General features: G+C 45.7%; 1 protein-coding gene across 1 annotated transcript in view; it reads right to left on the bottom strand.

Moving 5' to 3' along the window:
• Positions 1-23,637, bottom strand: part of B4GALNT3 (beta-1,4-N-acetyl-galactosaminyltransferase 3) — a 919,815-nt gene that overhangs the window by 158,254 nt on the left and 737,924 nt on the right. Inside the window, exon 11 of the mRNA XM_086952836.1 lies at positions 10,755-10,864. Coding sequence (XP_086808962.1) covers positions 10,755-10,864 — 110 coding nt within the window. The remainder of the gene's footprint in view (positions 1-10,754; positions 10,865-23,637) is intronic.

Genomic DNA, 23,637 nt, shown 5'->3' with positions numbered 1-23,637 from the left:
CCACAGGTCCATACAATTTTGACCATCCATCTGCCCAAATTTTTTAACCATTTATCAATTACAGACATTTTCAACCAAATCGTCCGAGAAATGTCCTACCATCCATACCAGACATTTCCTACATCCACCCTAAACATTTTTTACCCTTTGTGATAGACATTGGATACCTCCATTCCAAACACTGGATCTCCTCTGTCCCAGACATTCCAAACCTCCGTCCTAGACATTGTCTACCCACCATCTCAAACATTTTTTATCCTCTCCCCCCCAGGTAGTTTTCCAACTTCCATCCCAGACATTTTGTTAGCCTACGTTCCAACGTTTTTTATCCTCTGTCCAGTCATGAATTTAGGTGTATGTTCATTGTCACATTCGGAAATGATGACATTTCGAAAAATAGTACCACCTTCAGAAATAAATATGGCTATGATTTAAGGTTAACTTAAGTGCAAGAGTTTGGTCTAAGCACTCTAAAGAGAAATATGCCTTAAATGTATTTACTTCATCGCTAGTCTCTTAGAAGCTTACTAATTTGGATATTGTGAGAAGAAAACAAGTTACTTACCTGTAACTTTGGTTCCCCAGTATTGGTAACTTTCATAGATTCCCATGCTTTTGTATCATTCCCCGTTGTCGGAATGGGAGTCTCTGTAACAAAAATACCATAGCATTAGGTACAAAAGAGAAAGAAAAAGGCCTAGGCCTCATTCCCTTTTGTAGCATATCGCCCTCTTTTTGTAAAAGAGACCAAACTTAGGCATCAGCCAATCAGAAGTGCCTCACCCCTTAGAACCCTCCTGAAGGAACCTCAGAGCCTCATATTTTCGTAGCCGTTGTGTATCAGTCACCATATCTGTTGTAGGCTGAGCTTTCCTCTGGGAGGTGGGTGGGCGCATGGGAATCTATGAAAGTTACTAATACTGGGGAACCAAAGTTACAGGTAAGTAACTTGTTTTCTTGCTCCAGTATTGGAACTTTCATAGATTCCCATGCTTGTATATCAGAGCAGCAAGCAGTTAGCAATAAAAAACACATTTTGTGTAATAAACACATTGCAATAGCCAACATGACATAAAGATACAAAATGTGCAAACAACGGAAGGTGGGATAGAAAGGAAAGCTCACCAATTATTGGAAGAGGTTCCTCAGGACAGCCTGGCCCACTGCTGCATTGCTGTAAGGACTCCAAGCAGTAATGCTTAGTAAAGGTGTGAACGCTGCTCCAGGTAGCAGCTCTGCAAATGTCTTTAATCTGCACCCCCACAAAGAGGGCCGTTGAAGATGCCACTGATCTTGTGGAATGTGCACGAATCCTGCCAGTCAGAGGTTTCCCTGCCGCAGTATAGCAATGCAGAATGGCACTTGTGATCCATCTTGCAATCCCCTGCTTGGACAGCGGGAGACCTTTGCTTGGACCACCAAAGGCAACAAACAATTGAGAGGATTTCCGAAATCCCTTGGTTCCATCCAAGTAGAATTTTAAACACCATTGTACATCCAGAGAATGTAGCGTCTTCTCCGCTGGTGTAGCCGGTTGAGGAAAGAACGCTTTCAGAATAACAGGCTTGTTCTAGTGGAAGTCCGAGGGTACCTTGGGTATGAACCTTGGGTAAGTTCTCAAGATTACAGTGTTCCTTTTAAATTGTAGGAAAGGCTCCTGGATAGTAAGGGCCTGCAACTCTCCAACACGTCTAGCCGATGTGAGGGCGAGGAGGTAAACCAATTTCCATGAAAGGAACTTTATGTCCGAACGATGAATTGGTTCAAATCGGCTTTTCATGAGCTGAGAGAGGACAAGATTTAGATGCCAAGTAGGAAGTGGCCTCATTGGTGGATAGACTCTGAACAAGGCCTTAAGAAATTGCTTGACAATCCTGGAAGACCACAACGAAGGTCCAGGCCCAGACCTTCTGTATCTTGAAATGGCCGCCAAATGAACTTTTATTGACGAATGGGCTAGTCCCGACATAGCCAGGGACAGCAGATAAGGTAGAAGCTGATGAGGCTTTGAAGCAAAGGGGTCAATTTTTTCTCTTCTACACCAGATACAAAACCTTTTCCATTTAAAATGTTAAGTCCTGTTTGTTGAAGGAGCCCTCGCATGGGAGAGGACCTCCTTAATCTCGCTTGTGATGGGGAGATGCATAAACTCTCGCTGCTCAGGAGCCATGCTGTCAGGTGTGATGACTGTGGTTCTGGGTGCCAAACCTGTCCTTCGGACATTGTGAGGAGATCTGGAATAATCCTCAAGGGGAGAGGAGGAGCTAGCGACAACAGATGAAGTTCCGTGTACCAGAATTGTCTCGGCCAAGCAGGGGCTATTAAGATCATCCTGCAAGGCTCCACTTTGATCTTCCTGATGAGCCGCGGGATCAGAGGGATGGGGGGAAAGGCGTAGACAAATGTCCTTGACCAGGCTATCGAAAGCGCATTCCCCAATGACCCTTGGTGGTGAAATCTGCTTGCATAAGACCGGCATTTCTTGTTGGTCGGTGTGGCAAAGAGATCCACCTCCGGTCTGCCCCACTGGCTGAAGACCTCTTTCAGAACACGCTGGTTCAACTCCCACTCGTGGTTGACTGAGGATGACCTGCTCAGCCTGTCGGCGTTCTCGTTCAGAACTCCTGGCAAGTGTTCCGCCTTTAGCGATATTCCGTGAAGTATCGCCCATTCCCAGATCTGTTGAGCTTCCTGGCACAACGGAAGAGACCTGGTTCCTCCTTCTTTGTTCACGTAGTGCATGGCCGTGGTGTTGTCCGTCCTGATGAGCACTTGTGAACCTCCTAGGCGGGGAAGAAAGGCTTGCAGAGCTAGTCTTATCGCTCTCAGCTCCAAAAGGTTGATGTGGAGCCGTTGATCGTGAGGAGACCAATGGCCGCTGACATGTAGGTCTTGCACCACTGCTCCCCAACCCTCCAATGACGCGTCCGTTGTTACTACTTGAGAAGACGGATCGTTTACGAAGGATAGACCTTGGGACAAGTTGTTCTGATCTGTCCACCATAAGGCCGCTTCTTTCATCATTGGAGTGATGGTCACCCTGTCCTCGAATGATCCGTGAACCTGTTTCCATTGGATGTCTAGTTGTTCCTGCAAAGGACGCATCCTCAGTCTGCAGTGAGGAATCAGGGGAAACATGATGAAATTACGTCCAGCAGAGATTTGTAGCGGCGTACTGAAAGACACCTTCTTTCTTGTAAGTCCCGAGCCAAGGTCTGTAGTTTCTCCCTCCTTCGAGAGCGTTGAATCCAGGATGGCTCCCAGGAAACGTGCCTTTCTGGACGGGACTAGGGATGACTTTTCTTTGTTTTAAGTGAGTGCCAGATTCTGAAACAAGTTTGTACAAACCCGAACAGCGTCCAGAGCTGCTTCCCTGGACGGGGCCTTCAGTAACCAGTCGTCCAGGTAAGGGAAGACTTGAAAATGTTTTTTTCGCAGGAATGCTGCTACTGGCGCCAGCACCTTCGTGAAAATCCTTGGGGCTGAGCGAAGACCAAAGGGTAAAACCCTGAATTGTGGCTCTTGGCTACTGTGAATCGTAGAAACCTTCTGTGTGCTGGGTGAATCGGGACATGGAAGTACGCATCCTTGAGATCGAGCGTGGCCATGGAATCCCCCGGGCTGATGAGCCGCAATATGTCTTGGAGAGAGACCATCCAGAAGGACAGGGAGATGAGATGGGTGTTGAGCTCCGAGATCTAAAATGGGGCGCCACTTCTCCAGCATCTTCTTTACCAGGAAGAACCTAGAATAGAATCCTTGTCCTCTTTGATCGGAGGGAACCGGCTCTATAGCTCCCTTCCGGAGCATCTGTTGGACTTCGAGCGGCAGGAGACACAGGTGTTTTGATGGAATGGCTGCCGGGGGCTTGGGTGGCAGAACTTGTGTAAATTCCAAGGTATGGCCTTTCCGAATGATGTTGAGCACCCAACGGTCCGATGTTAATTTGGACCAATTCTGAAGGAATTTGGTTACCTGCCTCCAACTGATGATTTCTTGGAGGAGGGAACAGTGGGAAGAGCCAGGAGGCCGCTATTGTCGTTGGACGTATCCCGTCCCTGGCGAGCCTGTTTCTCCTTGTTGTAAGGCCTGGAGTAGTTAGAAGATTGGCCCTGTCTCTGTTGATAAGGCTGGCGGTACTGCTGGGAACCTGAGCCGTAGGATTAATAACGCTGTTGTTGGTAGGATCCCCTGTAGTTCATACCTCTGCCCCTGGAACCCTTAAAAGGTGAATTGCGGTACTGAAGGGTACCCAAGGATCTGGCAGTTTCAGTGTCTTTTTTGATTTCCTGGAGAGTGTCATCAAATAGCTTCCCAAATAGTGCTTCCCCATGAAAGGGAAGATCTAGGACTTTGTTTTGAACCTCTGGTATAAACCAGTTAGCCTTCAGCCACCCCTGGCGACGGAGGACTGCTGAACCAGCCAATGAACGAAACGCCGTCGTGGCAATGTCCATGGCACAATCAATGACCTCCATTAAAGTTGCCTCTCCCTCTAGCAAGATCTTTTTTGCCTCAGATTTCGATTCTGGAGGAAGCTGGTCCAGGAACGGAGCAACGTCACACCAAAGCTGGCGGTCGTATCTGCCCAATATCGCCAGGGCATTGGCAGCTCGCACCAGAAGACTCGCCATCGACGAGAATCTTTTCCCAGCATTATACAATCTCTGCCCTTCCTTGTCCGGAGGAGTTGTTAAGGGAGCAGAGGGGTTGTGGGATTTCCTCGGCGCTGCTTGCAAAATAACTGAGTCTGGTTTAGGGTGGCCCGTCAAGGCAGCTGGCCCATCGTCAGGTGCCCTGTATTTCTTATCCAGACGCGGTAGCACAGGGACCACCGTCGCTGGGTTCTTTATAGCCTTAAGGCCTTCCTCCCACAGATGTTGTACTACAGGTATGGACCTTGTCGTGTTCCGGTAGGGTTCCTTGAAGTTGTACAAGAAACATTCCGTGGCCACTGCAGGCATAGCCAACTTGAACCTGCCAGCTGCTCTTTCCATCAGCTGATGGAAACCTCCTACGTCTGCTGGCGGGGAATCTACCAGATCCGGACATGGACATGAAGGGTCCGGAATGATTTATTCATCCCATTCAGTCGTATGAACCGAATCTTGATCCTCATCCGAGGATTCATCATGGGTGTCTGCCGGCCTGGAAGGTTCTTGGGGAATCGAGGTCTGAGGCTGAGGGGACGCCTGAGCAGGTAATTCAGGATTAGCCATTGAGGCAGGAGCCAAGACAGGCGTTGCTGGCGCTGCTGGAACCAGAACTGGCCTTGTAGCCTTAGATTTGTAGTCCTGCAGCATTTTATGCAGGGCCTGCAGGAATGAAGTTAGGACTGTAACCATATCCTGCCCAGAATAATGTTGTGACTGGGTCGCCTGATGATGATAACCATCCTCCTGCTCATATCTTCCTTCAGAGTCCGTCTCTTGACATTTGACCAGAAGCTGAGAGGGACTATTAGCGTAGCCATAAGAGTCCTGGTCATCGTCATCTGACTCCTCTTCCTCCAAGAGCAAAGCTGGTGGCAAGCGGGTCACTCTCCTAGGAGACGTCATCTCCGGCGTTATTCTTGTGACTGAAATAGAAATCCTTTTTTCAGATGACAATATCGTCGACGTTTCCGTCGACGATAGTTGCACACTCGTCGACGAGATTGGTGTTGTCTATGTCGTCGACGAAGAAACTGTCGACGATCCAGCGGTCATCGTCAAAGTTGTCGTCGTCGATGCTCTCGTCGACGACACTGTCGTCATCGACGTCGTCGACGTCACCATCGTCGTCGACGCTGCCACTCTCATCGTCGATGCTGTTGTACTCGTCGACGCCTCCTGTCGGCGCTAATGAACTAGTCGTCGACGCTTCCTTTCTCGACGACGATCCCTTTGTCGACGAATCTCCCGTCGACGGAACCAATTTCAATTTCAACTTCAATTTTTCGTCGACAAAACCTCCGTCGACGACACCTTCATCGTCGAGGACTTGGAGCTTCTCTCAGAAGATTGGGAAGAGGGTTTCTTGAAGGCTGGGTCAGTCTTCACACCCTTGGAAGGCGTGGATAGTCCTACCCTTTCCTTTTCATCGTGCTGAGGAGATTCGTCTGTACCTAGGCTCTCAGACTCTCTGGGGGTCTCTTTTTTGAGGCCTTAGAGGGATGTTCCACAAAAGGAGAAGGGGAACCCCTACCCCTTTTGACTGACCTTCTAGGTGACACAGCTGATGATGACTCCTCAATGTCAATGGAAACTCCATGTTTCCTCTCCTTCTGTTTCTGAAGCCAGGTCAGAAGCCTACCAGAATGATCCCAGAGGGTCTCGGTAGAGAAAGTGCGGCAGATTTTACGGTCCTCCACCTCATGATCCGGATAGAGGCAATAGATACAATCCTTATGCCTATCCTCCACAAACAACCTCCTCTTGCCACAGGTGGAGCAGAGCTTGAAAAGGGCCTTCTTCTTATCCTTGTCAGCCATCCTTAAACAATCTTGTAGAGAAAATTTGAAGAAAATCCTTTGAAAAGAGATGAAATGAGCAGAGCTCAAAGGAGACTCCCTAAGCACAACGTGCAGTAGAAAATCTGAGGCTCTGAGGTTCCTTCAGGAGGGTTCTAAGGGGTGAGGCACTTCTGATTGGCTGATGCCTAAGTTTGGTCTCTTTTACAAAAAGAGGGTGATATGCTACAAAAGGGAATGAGGCCTAGGCCTTTTTCTCTCTCTTTTGTACCTACTGCTATGGTATTTTTGTTACCGAGACTCCCATTCCGACGACGGGGAATGATACAAAAGCATGGGAATCTATGAAAGTTCCAATACTGGGATAAACTAGGTTGCTGACTGAGGGAGGGTGTTGTGAGCCCTACTCAGGCAACAGCCACAATTTGAGTCAGGGTGAACCACAAAATGTCACAAAATTAAACTGTGCTTGATCCTCTGGTAGCATGGCACAAAAGCAGTTAGGCTTAACTTAGAGGCAATGTGTAAAGTATTTACACAGCACACCAACATTAAAAAAGTGAAAACACAACACTAGAAAAATCTCACACTAATTTAGGAAAATAGAGTAAAATGTAATCAATTATTAGACACCAAAATCATAAAAATGTAATCAGTAGAATCGGAGATATGCAGTTTCAACAACTTAACTTGAGAAGAGCACCTAAAAGTACAAAGCAACACTTGCAGTTATCTGGTCGTACAAGACCATGTGAAAGTAACGCATTACGGCCGACCGTGAGGGAGCATGGGCTGGATACAGGGACTAGGTTAGTTTTGCTAAAAAGTTACCTTTTGTAGTACTGTGTGAAGAGTTTTGTTTGTGGAAGAGGAGGTCGCCAGGAGAAGGGAGAGCATCACAGATGGCAGTCTCTGTAGCACGAAAAGCAGGCCGGTCATCGCGGATTCTAATTACTGTAGTTTGAAGATCCTGTGGGGCGTCCTGGACGGTTGTTGCTAGAGATTCATGTTCATGGTTACTGCGGGTTGTCATTGCTGTAGCGCTAAGTGCAGATCTTGTATTGCCGGTCGGCGCGGACGGTCACTGTAGCTTAAAAAGTCTGGTTCCCCGGAGCTTCACGTTGACGGTCAGCAAGATCTTGGCATGAACTGGACCGTTCGTGGTCAAGAAGAGCCCAAAACTTCAGGATTTATCCTTTTTAAGTGAGAGGAGTGCACTCTGATGCCAGCCAATGGGGAGGGACTTCTTTGGGATCAGGGACTTACTTTTGCAGAGGCCATCAGGGCTAAGGCAGTTGTAGTTGCAGGTCAGCAGGGCAGGTGCAGGGAGACCTCTGAAGCTTGTTATGTCCCTGTATCTCAGAACAGGAGGTCAGTCGGCAGACTCTTGGAGTCACTCACCTGGGATGAAGGGAGCAGGTCCAATCTTCCTTCTCAGCAAGCAGGGCAGGCCTTAAGCAGCAAGGCATCCTTCTTCTGTAGTATCCACATGTACTGGAGTAGGTCTGAGGTCTCTCTATTTATACCTGGTGCCCGCTTTGAAGTGTAAGACGTTTTTAGAGTTTCCCCCTACAGGAATATCCAGCCTCCCTACTCTGGACCATATCTGTCTGAGGGCAAAAGAGGCTAGAGTGAAGTCCTTTGAAATGCAAATGTGGGTCGTGACAGCTCTTTTCCCTATTATGCCAGGATGGCCCATACTGGCAACACGCAGACTTTTTATGTGATGCTGCCCGGAACAAATACACAGAGGCCAACTGCCAACTACACCCATTAATGTGACCCAGGAACAAGCTGCAAGCACCAAATGCTTCAGACAAGAAAATAGCAACTTTCTTTAAGTGGCATTTTCAGAATTGTGACTTAAAATCCGACTTTACCATAAAAAAGGTTGTAAACGACAATTCCTCAGACACCAAACTCTTTCGTACCTACTTCCAATCAAAATTTATAATTTTCTAAGTGTAATAAAAGTAACCCAATGTTATCCTATAGGAGAGGCAGGCCTTGCAATAGTAAAAAACGAATTTGGGAGTTTTCACTACGAGGAATTGGAAAATGTAAAAGTACTTGTCCAACTTTTTAAAAACAATGTATCCTGCCCTAAGTGCTGTTAAAGGTCCACTCTTGGATGACTTGTGTATTAAAAAGGAAGGTTAAGGCCTGGCAAAAGGTTAACTTTGCCAGATAGAAATGGCAGTTTCAAACTTCACACACAGGCTGCAATGGCAGGCCTGAGACAGGTTTAAAAATGCTTATTAAGGGGGTGGCACAATAAGTGCCATAGGCCCACTAGTAGCATTTAATGTACAGGCCCTTGGTGTATGTAGTACCACTTTACTAGGGACATACAAGTAAATTAAATGTACCAATTGGGCACAAGGCAATTCTGCCATTTTTAAAGGAGGGAACACAAGCAGGTTAGCAGTGGTAACGTCTGCAGGGTATTAAAACCAGCAAAAATGGGTTCAGAAAACATGATGGGTGAAGGAAAAAAGTTTGGGGGTGACCTTGCAGAGAGGGCCAAGTCCAGCGGAGGTGATGTTGCCTAATGGCCATAGACACAGAGTTTGGAACTATGGCACCAGGTTTGAATCCTGGCATTGGCTCAACATCCTGTGATTTTGGTCAAATTACTTAATTTCCCACCCCTAAAAAAAAGAATGAACCTGGCATTGGGTAATGTAATCCGGTGCTTATGTAAAGTGCTCTAATGCCAGTGTGCCAAGTTCACACAATATAAAACTGCAAATAATTAAATAATTTTAAAAAGCACATTTTTAGGGGAAAATACATTGCTGATACATTAGCTGTGATGCTGCCCTATGTAATGTTATGATAGCCACCAATTCCCTCTAATGTTAAGATATTCCCTAGTGCAGTGCATACTGCTAGATTGTCTTCTGGAGTTTCTAACTCAGTCATATGAACGCTTAATATAATGTAAGGTGGGTTTGTAGAGCCCTGCTTGTCACCTGTGAGGGTATCCAGGTGCTGACCAGGAATGAGCTGGTGGTCACCAGGTAAAGGGACATTATTCAGAAGAGCGAAGACTCTAGGACCTTGTGAGCTCCCTGCCATTTCCAAGATATATTCCAGGGTTGTGAGCTTTGATACACTAGTGCCCCAATACACGGAAGAAGTGGCACAGTTGTTCCAAAGATACCAAAGGATACTGAGACCTCACTGAACATCTACTCCCCTCACCACCTCGCAGACATCGCATACACCTTCCTTATGTGCCTTCAATTTTTAAGATCCCTTGTAAGCAAGTGTTTGCTCTTACCACGTCTCTGTAAAGTATGTCTTTTTAAGCTTCGGCCTCTCAACTACAGCCTGATCCGTTCAGTAGCACATCAGTTTTATCAATTTGCCTTGAGCACATGCCCACCGAGATCCCCTCAACGCGCTTATCTGCACTCATGTGCTCCCCTCTGGCTAACATTTCTTGTGTATCTCCGACTTGTGTATCTTTCTAAAGTTGTCATCTTTCCCCAGAGTCTGGACATGAGCCTTTATAATCGTCTTAAAATTAGCAAAAAGCTCAAATGCACCAAAGGAAAAAGTGTGTGAGGTGACAAGGAATGGTGGCTTTGAGTACATAAGCCAAAGGAGTTGTCATTTACTGGTCATGATGAATGGTACTATACCTTCGCAAAAATGGACTTCAGAGCAGATAAACTAGAAGAGTTAGGGGCATATCTACACAGGAATCCTGGAGTATGTAAACTAGTATTCTTTTGTCTTTGTGAATAGGCCCCAACATATGAAAATAATGTGAATATGCAAGGAACATTCATATGTAATTAGTAAAAATAGAAAGGACTGTGCTCTGATGACACTTTTACTAGTAGTGAATTGCTGCTAAATGTTTCAATGCTGGTTTCCAAAGGAATAAAGAGTACGAAAAAGAGTATTCCTGTAATAGTTCTTCCCGTACGCAGTAATGATTTCGTGAAACCACTACCTTATTGTTTAAGTCATTTTCTAATGAAAAATGCACCCAATCGCTAGTTGCAAAAATCACTTATAGGTCACACTGTGAATGAAAACCATACCTGGGATTTAGAATTGTGTAGGAAACTTCCCAATCACTAAGTACGACATGCAGTGGAACACTCCCAGTCACTAAATGACTGCACGATTGTGTTTTTTCTTAACTTGATTTATCACATCTTGCAGTGTCAGTAATAGTTTGAAAGACTAACTGAATGAATTGCACATTTTTGTTGTTAGTGCTATAGTTGAGCATCGTGCCGCTGCAGGACTCCCTCCCCAGTTAGCCCTTTAAAACCGGACTTACGAACTGGAGGCCCTGATAGCGCTGTAGCGGGTACCCCTTGATGAGGTAGCTGGGCTTGTGGATGCAATCGGGCAGGATCTTGCGTAGTCGCATCTTGTTGATCAGCGGCACTAGAAAAGAAAGACTAGATGGTTATGTGCCAGAGCGGTTGCCAGTGCCCACTCAGACACCAGAAATACAAGTGTTAACAACAGAATAAATTAAAAATAACATAGTACCAAGTGGCATATCACACAAACAAACAATTACCACTCTTCAATTGAATCCTATAGGTCTATGTACATTTAGAGAAGAATTGTATTACATTTTTAGGTCATTCAGGTTTTGCAGGGAATGTAAAAAATAAATATTCAGAAAGTACCACCAAAAAAACACTTCTCCTATCCCTCATTACCAGAATTCACATAAAGAGTACCCAGTCTAATGTTGCGCTGGAGGCCAACGGCAACAACCATCTTTATAAATATGGCTACATTTCAGAGGGACACAAACCACTTTTGTAAACAGGTCCAGCTGTAAGGAAGAAGATGCATTTGCAGCTTAAAAACCAGGTCAAGTATATATGTAACATGTGGTATTTCTGCAACATGAACCAAGCCGATAGGCAGCAGAGAGCTGTACAGGATCAAAGGCAAAGATACAGGGGTAACTGAGTTCAGAGGTAGAAAGTAGGCTGTTATTGTGTCATGATGTAGAGTGCTTTAAAGAGGGACATCTTCTGGCGGCAGGAATGCTGAAAGCCACAAGTGGGAGTGAGTTTATCAGCCAAATAGGCAGGTGTGCCAGTTGTGATAGCTTTGAAGATACTGCAGCTGGTTTTGAAGATGGTGCAGGCCGCAAGTGGAGCCAGTGTAGTTCCATCAGTCTGGTGGTGGAGTGGTTATATTTCATCCCGTTCTTAGGGTGTCCCATGGCATGTACGATGCCTTTCAGTGGTGAGAGTGTATTGTCTTGGAAGCCGTGGAGCAAGGAGTTGGCACCATTCAGATGCAAATATACCAGGGTTTGAACTACAGTTCTGAATTTGCTTTCTATGAAGAATGGCTTCACTTTCCTTAATAGAGGTGGATGGTACCAGGTTGTCGGTGTTCCTGACAATATGTTCCAAAAGGGTGAGATTGGTATCTTAGGTGAATCAATGTGACTTTAATTTGGCTGAAACTTAGGTTTCGATCCATCCAGCTTCATGAGGTCGTGCCAGGTTTTGACTATCTGCAGCTTGATCTGCTTGGTGAATAACCTATTATATTTTGGTGGAGTTGAATTTCAGGTGGCACAGGACATAAAGGGCAATATGTATCAAAAACGAATTTTGCGAATCTCTAATTTTTTGCGAATCGCAAATAGAGAATCACAAAATGCAATGTGTGTGAAGTTAGTCTGGCATATGCTGTCCACTATTCTAGTGGGCACCTTGCACTAGTCCAAACGACCCTTATTTATTTTATTTATTTATTTTTATTTTGAAAGTTTTATATAGCGCGAACAAGATCTTTGCAGATATCAGAGCGCTTTACAAAGATGGGGGGCGAAACAGGAGAGTGAGTAATAGGCCAATTAGGCGTAGCGCAATTGAAGGTAACAAGTAGGGTAGGTACATGAGGGAGCATAGTCAGACTGTCGTAATTTGACGATGGCCGGGTTAGCGCTTAGCTTTGCTACACGTTATTTCCCTTAAATTGGCCTCACTCGTAAACGCCATTTTGTATGTCACGGCGGCCATTTTAGAGAATGAGCGGCCTTGTGGTCAGCATGCCCTTTAGTCCTTTTTCCGTGCCGCTGACCACTTGAGTTTGCCCAGCAACAGGCTATTTTTAGTAGTGGTCAAGCCTGTACATGCGCAGTTCCAGTTGACCAGTCACCCCTCCGGAATGTTTCCGCCAAACTGACCAGTGGAGTTGTAACCCCTCCCATGAGTTGGCTGTGCTCCAAAAATGACCATATATGTACATAAACTCTGTAACCTTGTACCGCCTATCTTTTTATTACCTGTAAAACGTATAAAAGAAGGATTCGCACCAGTGTTCGGGGTGATACTTCTTGCATTACCGAAGGGTGCTGTAGGAATGTACCACCAACCCATGGGGTCTTAATAAACTTGTCTTTTGTACTTTTCAGTTTCCGTGCCAACAGTTCTTTGGTGTAAGTGGGTATTTCTGCGGAGCATGTAGGCCTTGGGAACCCAATACCACAAATTGGCGACCACGAAGGGACTCATCGGCGACTCGGATGCCCGAAGGAGAGGTCGTGACGAAGGATTGGAAACTCGCCATGGACGCGTACGCTGCCACCGAGTGACCAGAGTCTTGGCACCCACGGTGTTTTCTTCCTTTCCTTCTGATCTGACCTTCCAGGTGGCGCCGGTCTCCGACTGAGATCTTGATCGTCTGTGTTGCTGGATAGTGCCGTTTGGCTGATTCGATTAAAGACCTTGGCAGTTGGAATCTGGACTTTGAGATTTGGGTAAGATTTGTGATCGGTAAGGTAGTCTACGGACGCTTACTGAAGTTCTATGATTGTGACTATGACTTGAGTTAGCTAACAATTTTGACTTTGTGAACTTTGAACCTATATGTGTAGTGCACTTCACATAGGCAGGCATGTAGAGATGTTTCTCTAATTTTGTTTGTATTCTGAGCGGCACATTTGTGTGAAGTACTGTAAGTGCCATTTTTATGGTATCACGCTTTCGTGGTACTTTTTGAACATGCCTGTTTTAAGCACACTCCGAGGGATGTGCTGTTTTGGAAATGGTACCACGATTAGGTTAGCGGAATCACAGCCGGCTCCCCCAGAAGGAACTCCAAACCGTGAGATGTATGTGAAATTCGGCCTTCCCCCTATACTGTACAGTAAATTATGGCATAAATACACTAGAACTGATCCCGAGTTGCAATGGCCACTACATGGGTCGTTTGATTTACGAAAGGTTCAGTTTGTGGAGCAATGTTTGTTTCAGCGCAGGTCTAGACAGAATATGTTTGATTGTGTGCGAATGTGGGAGAAAGCGGTGCGTGAACGTATGAAGCGTGAAGTTGCCTTGGCGGACAAAGAGCAGCACAAGGCTGCTCGAGATAAAGCTTTACAGCTTGAGGAAAAAGAGGCACAGGAAAAGAAAGAGAGGGAGGAACGGGAACGTAATTTGCAAACGACTGGTCAATTTCCTATTCGACGACGCTTTATCCTGTCCTTAATAATGAGATTGATGATTTTTCGTTATTAGATCGATCGCCGCCTCCGTACGTTTCTCCTACGGCCCCGACTGAAGATTCTGGTGATGAAGAGCGAGATAAAGCGGATAAGTCGAGTGTCAGGTTATCTGCTCAGAGAGGAGCAGAGTTACGTAGTCTTGCTAGAAAGTTAAATTTGAATCAAGTAACTGTGGCAGAAGTTGTAACTGAAAGGGGTCAATGGACAGAACGAGAATTGTTGTGTTTTTTGAATACTTTTGCAGATGAAGCTGTTACTCGATTTCGCAAATATTCGGAGACTCTAGAACCTAAGGCTGTGTCAGTACATCGTGAGAATTTGGATAAAGGTGTATTTCTCCTTTCAGATGTCGATACGTTTTTCAGACTATTGGTCCAGCTACGGGATGAGGCGTCCGGATTGCGGGAAGAACAGAAGAAGGCTAAGGAGTCCGTCCCGGGTTCAACGGAGCAGTCTAAGGAGTGTTCTCTCCGGGGTTCAGATAAGAATTCTAAAGTGCATGTTATGCCTATGCGTGAAGCTGCACCTTTGTATGTTTCCCCCTAAGGGAGACGGCACGGATGAAGATAAAACATCGAAGGATGCAAAGGGGTATTTTGTATATAATTGGGTATATACGCCTTGGAATAGAGCAGATGTTATGGCGTTAAAAAATGCTTTACCCGATCTCCGTAAAAATCCAGCCGCATTCTATGAAGGGATGGAGGGGGCCATTTCTTCTTGTGTCATGACTCTTGTTGATATAGATCTATTTTTTGGGTTAATTCTTCCACCTGATATGTGGAGGGCGATTCGTAAAACCAATGATCAGACGGCGTTTGGGGCAACTTGGAAAGACATAAACCAGGCTGACTTAGACCGGAAACCTGCATGTAAACCATGTGATCTGATTTTAGAACTCCCAGCGGCTATTTTAGCTAAATTAAAAAAACTCTTGTTCCTCCTAAAAAGATCGATTGGACTATGTTAGCTTCCTGCAAACAAAAGCTAGATGAATCGGTATCAGATTTCTTTACACGTTTCGAAGAGGCGTTTCACGATTACAGTGGTCAATCATTAACAGATGATACGGGTAGGCATCTGTTTGTAGATAAGTATGTGGCTAATTTGCAAAACGATTAAAAACGAGCGAAAGTTCCTGGGCCACGGCGACCCATGCGTCTTTGTTAACTATGGCTCAGTATTATGAGCGGCAGGAATTAGAGGCTAAGGAAAGTGTAGATAAGAAAACGAAGGAATTGAAAAAGAAGGTGATGTTGGCACAGGTTCGCGGAACGCAATCTAGGGGGAATGAAAGAGGTAGGCGAGGAGGGAGCAATGCGTCGTATGGTCGTACTGACATAGCGGAGGACCAATGTGCTTATTGTAAGGAGTTTGGGCAGTGGGCTGAAGATTGTCCGGTACTTCGTGAGCAGCGTAGTCAGCGTGGTCGAGAAGGTGGAAGGTCGAGAAATAATTATTCAGGAGCGAGAGGTGGCGAAAGTGATCGTGGTAGGTTTGAAACAAGGGCCCGTGGTCAGGATGAACAAAATACTTTTGACAGACGGAATCAATATCAGATTTCGGAGGGGGAGAATGTGGAGCATCAGGATTATGTGCATGCATAGGATGGGGTACGGAATCAGTTGAAGTGCCAGTAGATCAAAGAGGTCCATATGTATCAGCGGGCATTTTGGGTTCTACTGATCAGTTTTTAGTTGACACAGGAGCTACTCGTAGTGCTTTGTCTAAAAACTTGGTTCCAAGGGCTCCCCTGTCCGGCGAAACGATAACATGTATAGGGTTCGACGGCACACCCTCTCCTAGCCCACTATCACAACCTCTTGCACTTTGCATTGACACATTTTTCAGTTTTGGTCCATTTTTGTTGTCACCTCACACTCCAGATAACATTATGGGCATTGATTTGCTCAAATACTTTCGAGCAACGATACGCTGCGCTCCTGAAGGAGTGCGAGTTATTTTGAATGACAATTACCCTGACTCAGACAGATTTTGTACTATACAGGAAATTGAAGCATTAGCCTCTCTCCCCCATACGTTGTGGGCGACCTCAGATACGGATGTGGGACAGATGCTCATTCCACCCATTCGAATTACTGTCAAGGAGGGAGTACTTTTGCCACGTGTACCACAGTATAAGATTTCTAGGGAAGGTGAGATTGCCCTGACACATATCGTTCAGGATTTGATCGTTGCAGGAGTTGTGGAGGAAGTTCCTTACAATGTCTGTAATAGCCCTATTCTCCCGATTCTTAAGAAAGATACTGACGACAAAGTCTATCGCTTTATTATTGACTTGAGAGAAATTAACACAATTGTCATCCCTCAATATCCCGTGGTGTCTGATATCACGACATTGCTTACATTGGTCCCTCCGACAGCGACAACGTTCACTGTCATAGATCTCAAAAATGCATTCTTTTCCATTCCCATCCACCCTGACAGCAGATACTTATTTGGTTTCACGTTAAATAATAAATCGTATAGATTTTGTCGTGTTCCTCAAGGTTACACTGAGAGTCCTAGCATCTACAGCCAGGCTTTAAAAAGACAGCTTGATTCTTTTGAATTACAATCTAGCCCTTATACAGTATGTTGACGCCCTCCTGTTGGCTGCAGACACTTATGCACAATGTGAGGAGAGTACGCTTGCTTTGCTTTCCTTTTTGGCTCAGAACAATCATAAAGTCTCTAGGAAAAAGCTACAATACTGTAGACCCAAGGTGACCTACCTCGGTCATCTTTTGTCTAAGGAGGGGCGTGCATTAACATCAGATCGAATTCAGGCGATCTTAGATACACCAGTCCCCCGCACTCAGAGAGATGTACGCGCCTTCATAGGATTACCGTCCTTTTGTAGGCAGTGGATAATAGGGTTTTCGCACATTATAAAACCTTTGTTAGCGTTATTGTCCAAAACTACACCAATGCCCCTTGAATGGACAGATGAATGTCAGAATGCTTTTGAACAATTGAGACAGGCCCTTTGCTCTGCTCCCGTGTTAGGTACACCAGATTACACGAAGATTTTCACGTTGTACGTACACGAGAAAGATGGGTGTGCGTTATCGGTGTTAGTGCAAGCACACGGGGATAAGCAGAGGCCATGCGCATATTTTTCAGCCCTCCTTGATCCTGTAGCATGAGGGTTACCTGGGTGTTTTCGAGCAGTTGCAGCAACAGCAGTAGCTATACGGCAGAGTGAGGGAATAGTGATATCGCACAAATTGTTGGTGCTAGTTCCCCATGCAGTAGATGCCCCGTTAAATCAAACGAAGACCCAATATCTCACGAGTGCACGTTTAACAGGATATGAGCTCACACTTCTGGCGCCACATATCACATTGAAACGATGTGCCACCCTGAACCCTGCCACTTTATTGCCTTATCCGGTCGAGGAGGGCCAGGAAGAAAAACATCATGATTGTGTTTTCCTGACCGAGGAACAGACAAAGGGTCGTGTCGACTTACAGGATATGCCACTTCCAGATGTGGATGGGGAACTGTGGGTTGATGGATCGTGTTTGAGGCTGCCAGATGGTACGACTTCCGCAGCATATGCGATCACGAGACTTAAGACAGTGGTAGAAACAGCACGAATACCACAGAAATCGGCTCAAGCAGCAGAGCTGATCGCCTTAACAAGAGCCTGCGAACTGAGTGCTGGCCTATGTGTGAATATCTACACAGACAGCCGGTACGCCTTCGGAGTAGCGCATGACTTTGGCTTACTCTGGAGAGAGCGTGGGTTTTTGACATCTCATGGAGTACACATTATGCACGGAGAATTGGTGCGTGATCTCTTGAATGCATTGCTTTGCCCAAAGAAAGTAGCGATAATTAAATGCAGTGCGCATAAAAAGATCACTGATGAAGTAGAACAAGGCAATGCTTTTGCAGACACTATAGCAAGACAAACAGCTATGTCTCGAAATGACTCCCCCATGTATGTATCAAAGTCGCAGGCCGAGCAATGACATGATGCTAGAGCAGAGATATTAGATATCCAAAAATCAGCGACTGAATCAGAGCTTGTCACATGGGCGGCGGAAGGGGTACTGGATGACTAGGGTTGTTGGAGTAGTAAGGACATGGAGAGATGGAAATTGCCTGCAGCTTACTTGCAGGCGATGGTCCAGATGGCACATGGGTTAGCGCATGTGGGAGCTCTTGCTATCACTCGATTGTTGTCACGAGTTTGGGAGCATCCTGAGATCGCCAATACCGCTAAGAGAGTAGTGCAGACCTGCTTGATATGTTTACAGCACAATCCTGCAAAAGGGACTCATACTCCGAAAGGAGGGTTCGTTCCACCTTCTGCACCATTCGAGGTACTTCAAATGGATTACATCCAGCTTGAGCGCTGTAGTAACCTTAAGTATGTCTTAGTGGTGGTGTGTGCTTTTAGCAAATGGGTTAAGGCCTTCCCCACGAAAGACAATACAGCTTTGACAACAGCTAAGGTTTTGCTCAAAGAGTACTTCCCTCGATTTGGAGTTTGCAAATTTTTGTGGAGCGATAATGGTCCTCATTTTGTTGGGAAAATTGTGGAATATGTGCTAAAGGGACTGGGGATTCAGCAGAAGTTCCATGCTGTGTTCCACCCTCAGTCAGCAGGTCTTGTTGAGTGGTACAATGCCACGTTGAAATTGAAACTGGCTAAGATTGTGGCGTCCACGTCATTGAAGTGGCCGGATGCCTTACCGCTAGCATTGCTCTCTCTTAGATCAGTGCCCCACTCTCGAACTGGCCTCACACCGTATGAAGTGGTGTTTGGAAGGCCTATGAATATATGGGGAATTCCTAAGCCGCGATTGATACATGATGTGCCTTGTATAATGATAAATGACTATTTGGCACGATTAACAAATGATTTGCTTTCTATTCATCAACAGGTTCGAGAAGCGCTCCCTGATAATTCCATTGGAGAGGCCCATAGTCTCCGTCCTGGGGACTATGTGATGATTCGTTCATTTGAGAAGGCGAACAGCTTGGAACGGAGGTGGCGTGGCCCCGAGCAAGTTCTCCTGGCAACTCGAACGGCTGTACGAGTGACCAACAGAAAGCAGTGGGTGCATTCAACTCACTGCCGCCGCGTCTCTCCGGATTTGGTGAATCCTACTGTGCTGTCCGACTACAAAGAGATCTTGGAAAAAGAAAAGAGCCCAGCTGTGACGTCGGCCGAATCTGAGGGAGCCTTCCCGGACCACACTGTTTCTGGACGACAGCGCTACGATTTGCGGCCAAGATAGGAAGAAGATTTTTTTTGTGTGCGAGACTGGTTGGTTACCGCTCTGGGGTTTGTGAAACGGAAGCCGGGAATCTCAAGGGGGGGGGGATAAGTTCTGCCAAGAGTAGCGACACCCGTCTTGACCCCGGAGAAGAAAACAACGGCTACCTCGGAGCTCAGCACCATCTTTTTTTTTTTTCTTTTTTTTTAAGTATATACATTTGAGACATTGTGAACTCTTTGAACTATGGCGCCCGCTGCATCACGAGACAAGAGAATTCTTGGTGCTATCTTGTTCTTATTGACAATTGTGGTGATAGCAGTGATAGCCTGGGTAGTAGAACTTGTGGTGCCTGTACGAGAACATTTGCTGCTGACTACCCCGGCTCCAACTGAACATTTTCACTTCACCTTACCCTACCATGAAGAACGGCACCGACAGACTTACTTGAACAATAGCTTCATTCAGATCTTGCATCATACTCATAATATGACGAACACTTCTAATTGCTGGGTGTGTGGGATGTTGCCTGGGCATCAGAAGAAAGGGGGCACCCCGCTCATCCCACTCCCGTTTTCCCACAATGGTTCCTGCCACGCCTGGTATACTCTCCTATTCACTTTACGATGGCCAACGAAAGGGGGGGTGCTTTTCCGTTTGAATAAAATATGTTACAATGACAGGGATGGTTATCCACGAGCAGAGGGTACTCGATTTGAATGGGAAGAGTACCGCCCCGATAATATGTCTGCACCCCGAATTTACAGCAACCAAAGGAATATTAATATATCTAGTTCACATGTTATTAATGTTATAAATAATAAGGCTGATCTCTGCATACGTAATAAAGGTTCAATTCCGGTTGGAAAAAGTGAATGCAACACCACACTTACCTTTGACAGTCCGAATGGCATATAATTTGTGGCATCCCGAAATACATACTTTATTTGCGGTAATAAAGGCTATCATCAGCTACCTTTAGGATGGTTAGGCACATGTTATGTATCGTTTGTATTGCCTCCTGTATTCATTGCCCCACCAATGTATCACAATAACTATGTACTTTATCATGACTTCGTGTTAAATAGAGTTAAACGAACTGTGGTTTTGGATGACATTGACCAGACCGATACTGCCTTACAGCAATATGTAGATTTTAATTTGGGATTGTTTTCCTTTGTGGGGGCTGCCTTGAACAGTCGGAAAATACGACGATTGACTCGTGTTGTTGAGGCTGTAGCTAATGACACTGCTATTGCACTGGGGAATATAACGGAAGAACTTCAAATTTCTAGAATTGTTACGCTCCAGAATCGCATGGTTCTAGATGTGGTTCTAGCTGATCGAGGGGGGCATGTAGAATCATCAGAAGTAGCTGTTGCGTGTACGTGCCAGATAATTCGCCATCTGTTTATGATGCAATCTCGAAACTTCACAAAATAGCTGCTGAAATTCACCCGGACAATGGCACGTGGACTTTATCAGGGTGGTTCTGGTCAATGTTGAGTACTTGGGGCTGGAAGCTACTGACAATCCTCTGTGTTGTGGTTGGGATCTTATTCTTCCTATGTTTATGTATACAATGTGGCCCTGCCTTATGTTCTATGTGCTTATCAGCCTGTATTCCACCTAGACTAGCTCTTGCCCAAAATGAATTGATGCTCCATAAAGAAGTGGCTCAAATAATGTTAATTGACATCGAAGATGAGTATCCCGACTACGTCCACTATGAGGTAGCTTCAGCTAAACGCTAAAAGGGTCGTCTGTCGTAATTTGACGATGGCCGGGTTAGCGCTTAGCTTTGCTACACGTTATTTCCCTTAAATTGGCCTCACTCGTAAACGCCATTTTGTATGTCACGGCGGCCATTTTAGAGAATGAGCGGCCTCGTGGTCAGCATGCCCTTTAGTCCTTTGTCCGTGCCGCTGACCACTTGAGTTTGCCCAGCAACAGGCTATTTTTAGTAGTGGTCAAGCCTGTACATGCGCAGTTCCAGTTGACCAGTCACCCCTCCGGAATGTTTCCGCCAAACTGACCAGTGGAGTTGTAACCCCTCCCATGAGTTGGCTGTGCTCCAAAAATGACCATATATGTACATAAACTCTGTAACCTTGTACCGCCTATCTTTTTATTACCTGTAAAACGTATAAAAGAAGGATTCGCACCAGTGTTCGGGGTGATACTTCTTGCATTACCGAAGGGTGCTGTAGGAATGTACCACCACCCCATGGGGTCTTTATAAACTTGTCTTTTGTACTTTTCAGTTTCCGTGCCAACAGTTCTTTGGTGTAAGTGGGTATTTCTGCGGAGCATGTAGGCCTTGGGAACCCAATACCACAAGACAGGTAAGTCAATAAAGCTAACAGTACAAATAGGTGGGAGCAAAGACAATCATGTAAATCGATAATACAAGTAATACCAATAGGCAAAGGATCGAAAACAAGTAGTACAGTTCGGTGCAGAGTCTTAAAGAGTTCGAAATAATACTTCATGTGTATTTAGCCATGAGGATAGCTTTTACTTCTTTCTTAAAAAGTGTAGTGGAGGAGATGAGCCTGATTTCGGGAGGGAGTGAGTTCCAGATCCTGGGTGCCATTCCTGAGAAGGAGCGCTTATAGGTTTTTTCCTTCCGGAATCTTCGAGGCGTCAGCAGAAGATTGTTTGCGCTTCTAGTACTTCTCGTACCGCCAGAAATTGTCAACTTCTGAGTTAGGTAACCGGGTGAGCTCAGGTGTACCGCCTTGTGTGTCATGCAAGCGATTTTCAGATGTATTCTGCCTTCAAGAGGTAGCCAGTTCAGGGATTTCAAGTCAGGGGTAATATGTGAGTTCTTTTTTGACCCAGTGATGAGTCTCGCCGCAGCGTTTAGAGAAGCTCTTAGAGGTGCGGTAGTAGTTAGGGGGAGTCCGCAGAGGGCGATGCTGCCATATTCTATTCGAGGGATGACTAGTGATTGTACTGCAGTTTGGAAGTCTTTGGCTGGGAGGAAGGGTTTAAGTTTCCTCAAGGTATTGATTTGGAAGTTCGCTCCCTTAGTTGCCTTGCTGATATGTTGCTGCATGTTGAGATTGGTGTCAAGTGTGATGCCTAATGATTTTGCTGAGTCCACGATGGTGGGTTGGACATTGAGTGCGGTTAGGTTTTTAAGCCAAATTTGCGTGGTAGAGATCTTCGCTGGAGGTGCGATCAGAAGGAACTCTGTTTTCAGAGCATTGAGTTTGAGATGATTATCGGCAAGCCAGGATTGGGTGCTTCTGATCGTTGAGTTCAGGAGCAAAATGTCTTTGGGGGATTGTAATTTGAGATAAAGTTGGGTGTCATCGGCATACATGTGAAAGTGTACATTGGATGCTTGTAGCAAGGTGGTGAGAGGTTCCATAACTAGGTTGAACAGAGTTGGGGATAGGGAGGAACCTTGGGGGTCGCCTAGCGATACAGGTATTGGCGAGGACATCAGGTTGTTACTCTTGAATTTCTGCGACCTGTTGTGTAGAAAGGAAGTGAACCACTTGAGAACAGTTCCAGATATACCCATTCTTGTGTTTAATAGTTCTAGTAGATTCTCATGTTTAACGGTGTCAAATGCTGAAGAGAGATCAAGAAGGATGAGGAGGCAGGTGTCGTTTTGATCTAGGATTTGAAGTGCGTCGTCAATTATGTGAGTCATAGCAGTTTCTGTACTGTGCCCTGCTCGGAAGCCTGATTGATGAGCGTTGAGGAGATCAAACTGATCAATGTGTTTAGTCAATTGTATTTGTGCGCATTTTTCCAATAGTTTGGCGAGAGTGGGTATATTGGTAATGGGACGATAATTGTTCAGATCTGAGGGGTCGGCTGTAGGTTTCTTTAGTAAAGGTGTGACTTGTCCAATTTTGAGGGAGTCAGGTATGGTTCCTTGTTGAAGTGAGCTGTTGATAATTTTAGTCCAGAGTGGGAGAAGCAGAGGGGTAAAGTCTTTTAGAGCATTAGCAGGAAGGGGGTCCATGAGGTGATTGGATGGTTTCAAGGTGCTGAGCAGTTTATTTATTTATTTAAAGGTTTTGTAGAGCGCGTAGTAACCCTAGAGCATCCCAGCGCTAAACCCGAGTCTCCTGTGGTTTCAGCAGAGGAGGGAATTATGGGTGAGGAAAAAGGAGGGTCTTTAGTGATTTCCTGAACTGGAGGAGATTGGGTTCTGTCCTCAGTCTTCGTGGGAGGTTGTTCCAGTGTTTGGCCGTGTGGACCGAGAAGCGGCGGCCACCGGCCCTGGCTTTTTTAACTCTGGGGACTGTGATAAGATTTTCTCCGCTGGACCGGAGGGCCCTTTCCGCTTTGTAGGGGATAATGAATTCCTTGAGGAGAGGGGGGCCGTTGTTGTTAAGGGTTTTGTGGGCAAGACAGAGAGCCTTGAAGGCAACCCTTTCTCTGACTGGGAGCCAGTGGAGAGACTTGAGAGCTGG

The sequence above is a fragment of the Lissotriton vulgaris genome, chromosome 1_2 (assembly GCF_964263255.1).
Source record: "Lissotriton vulgaris chromosome 1_2, aLisVul1.2, whole genome shotgun sequence".
Lineage (NCBI taxonomy): Eukaryota > Metazoa > Chordata > Amphibia > Caudata > Salamandridae > Lissotriton > Lissotriton vulgaris.
The sequence above is the reverse complement of the archived record's forward strand: the minus strand, read 5'-3'. Positions and strand labels throughout refer to the sequence as shown.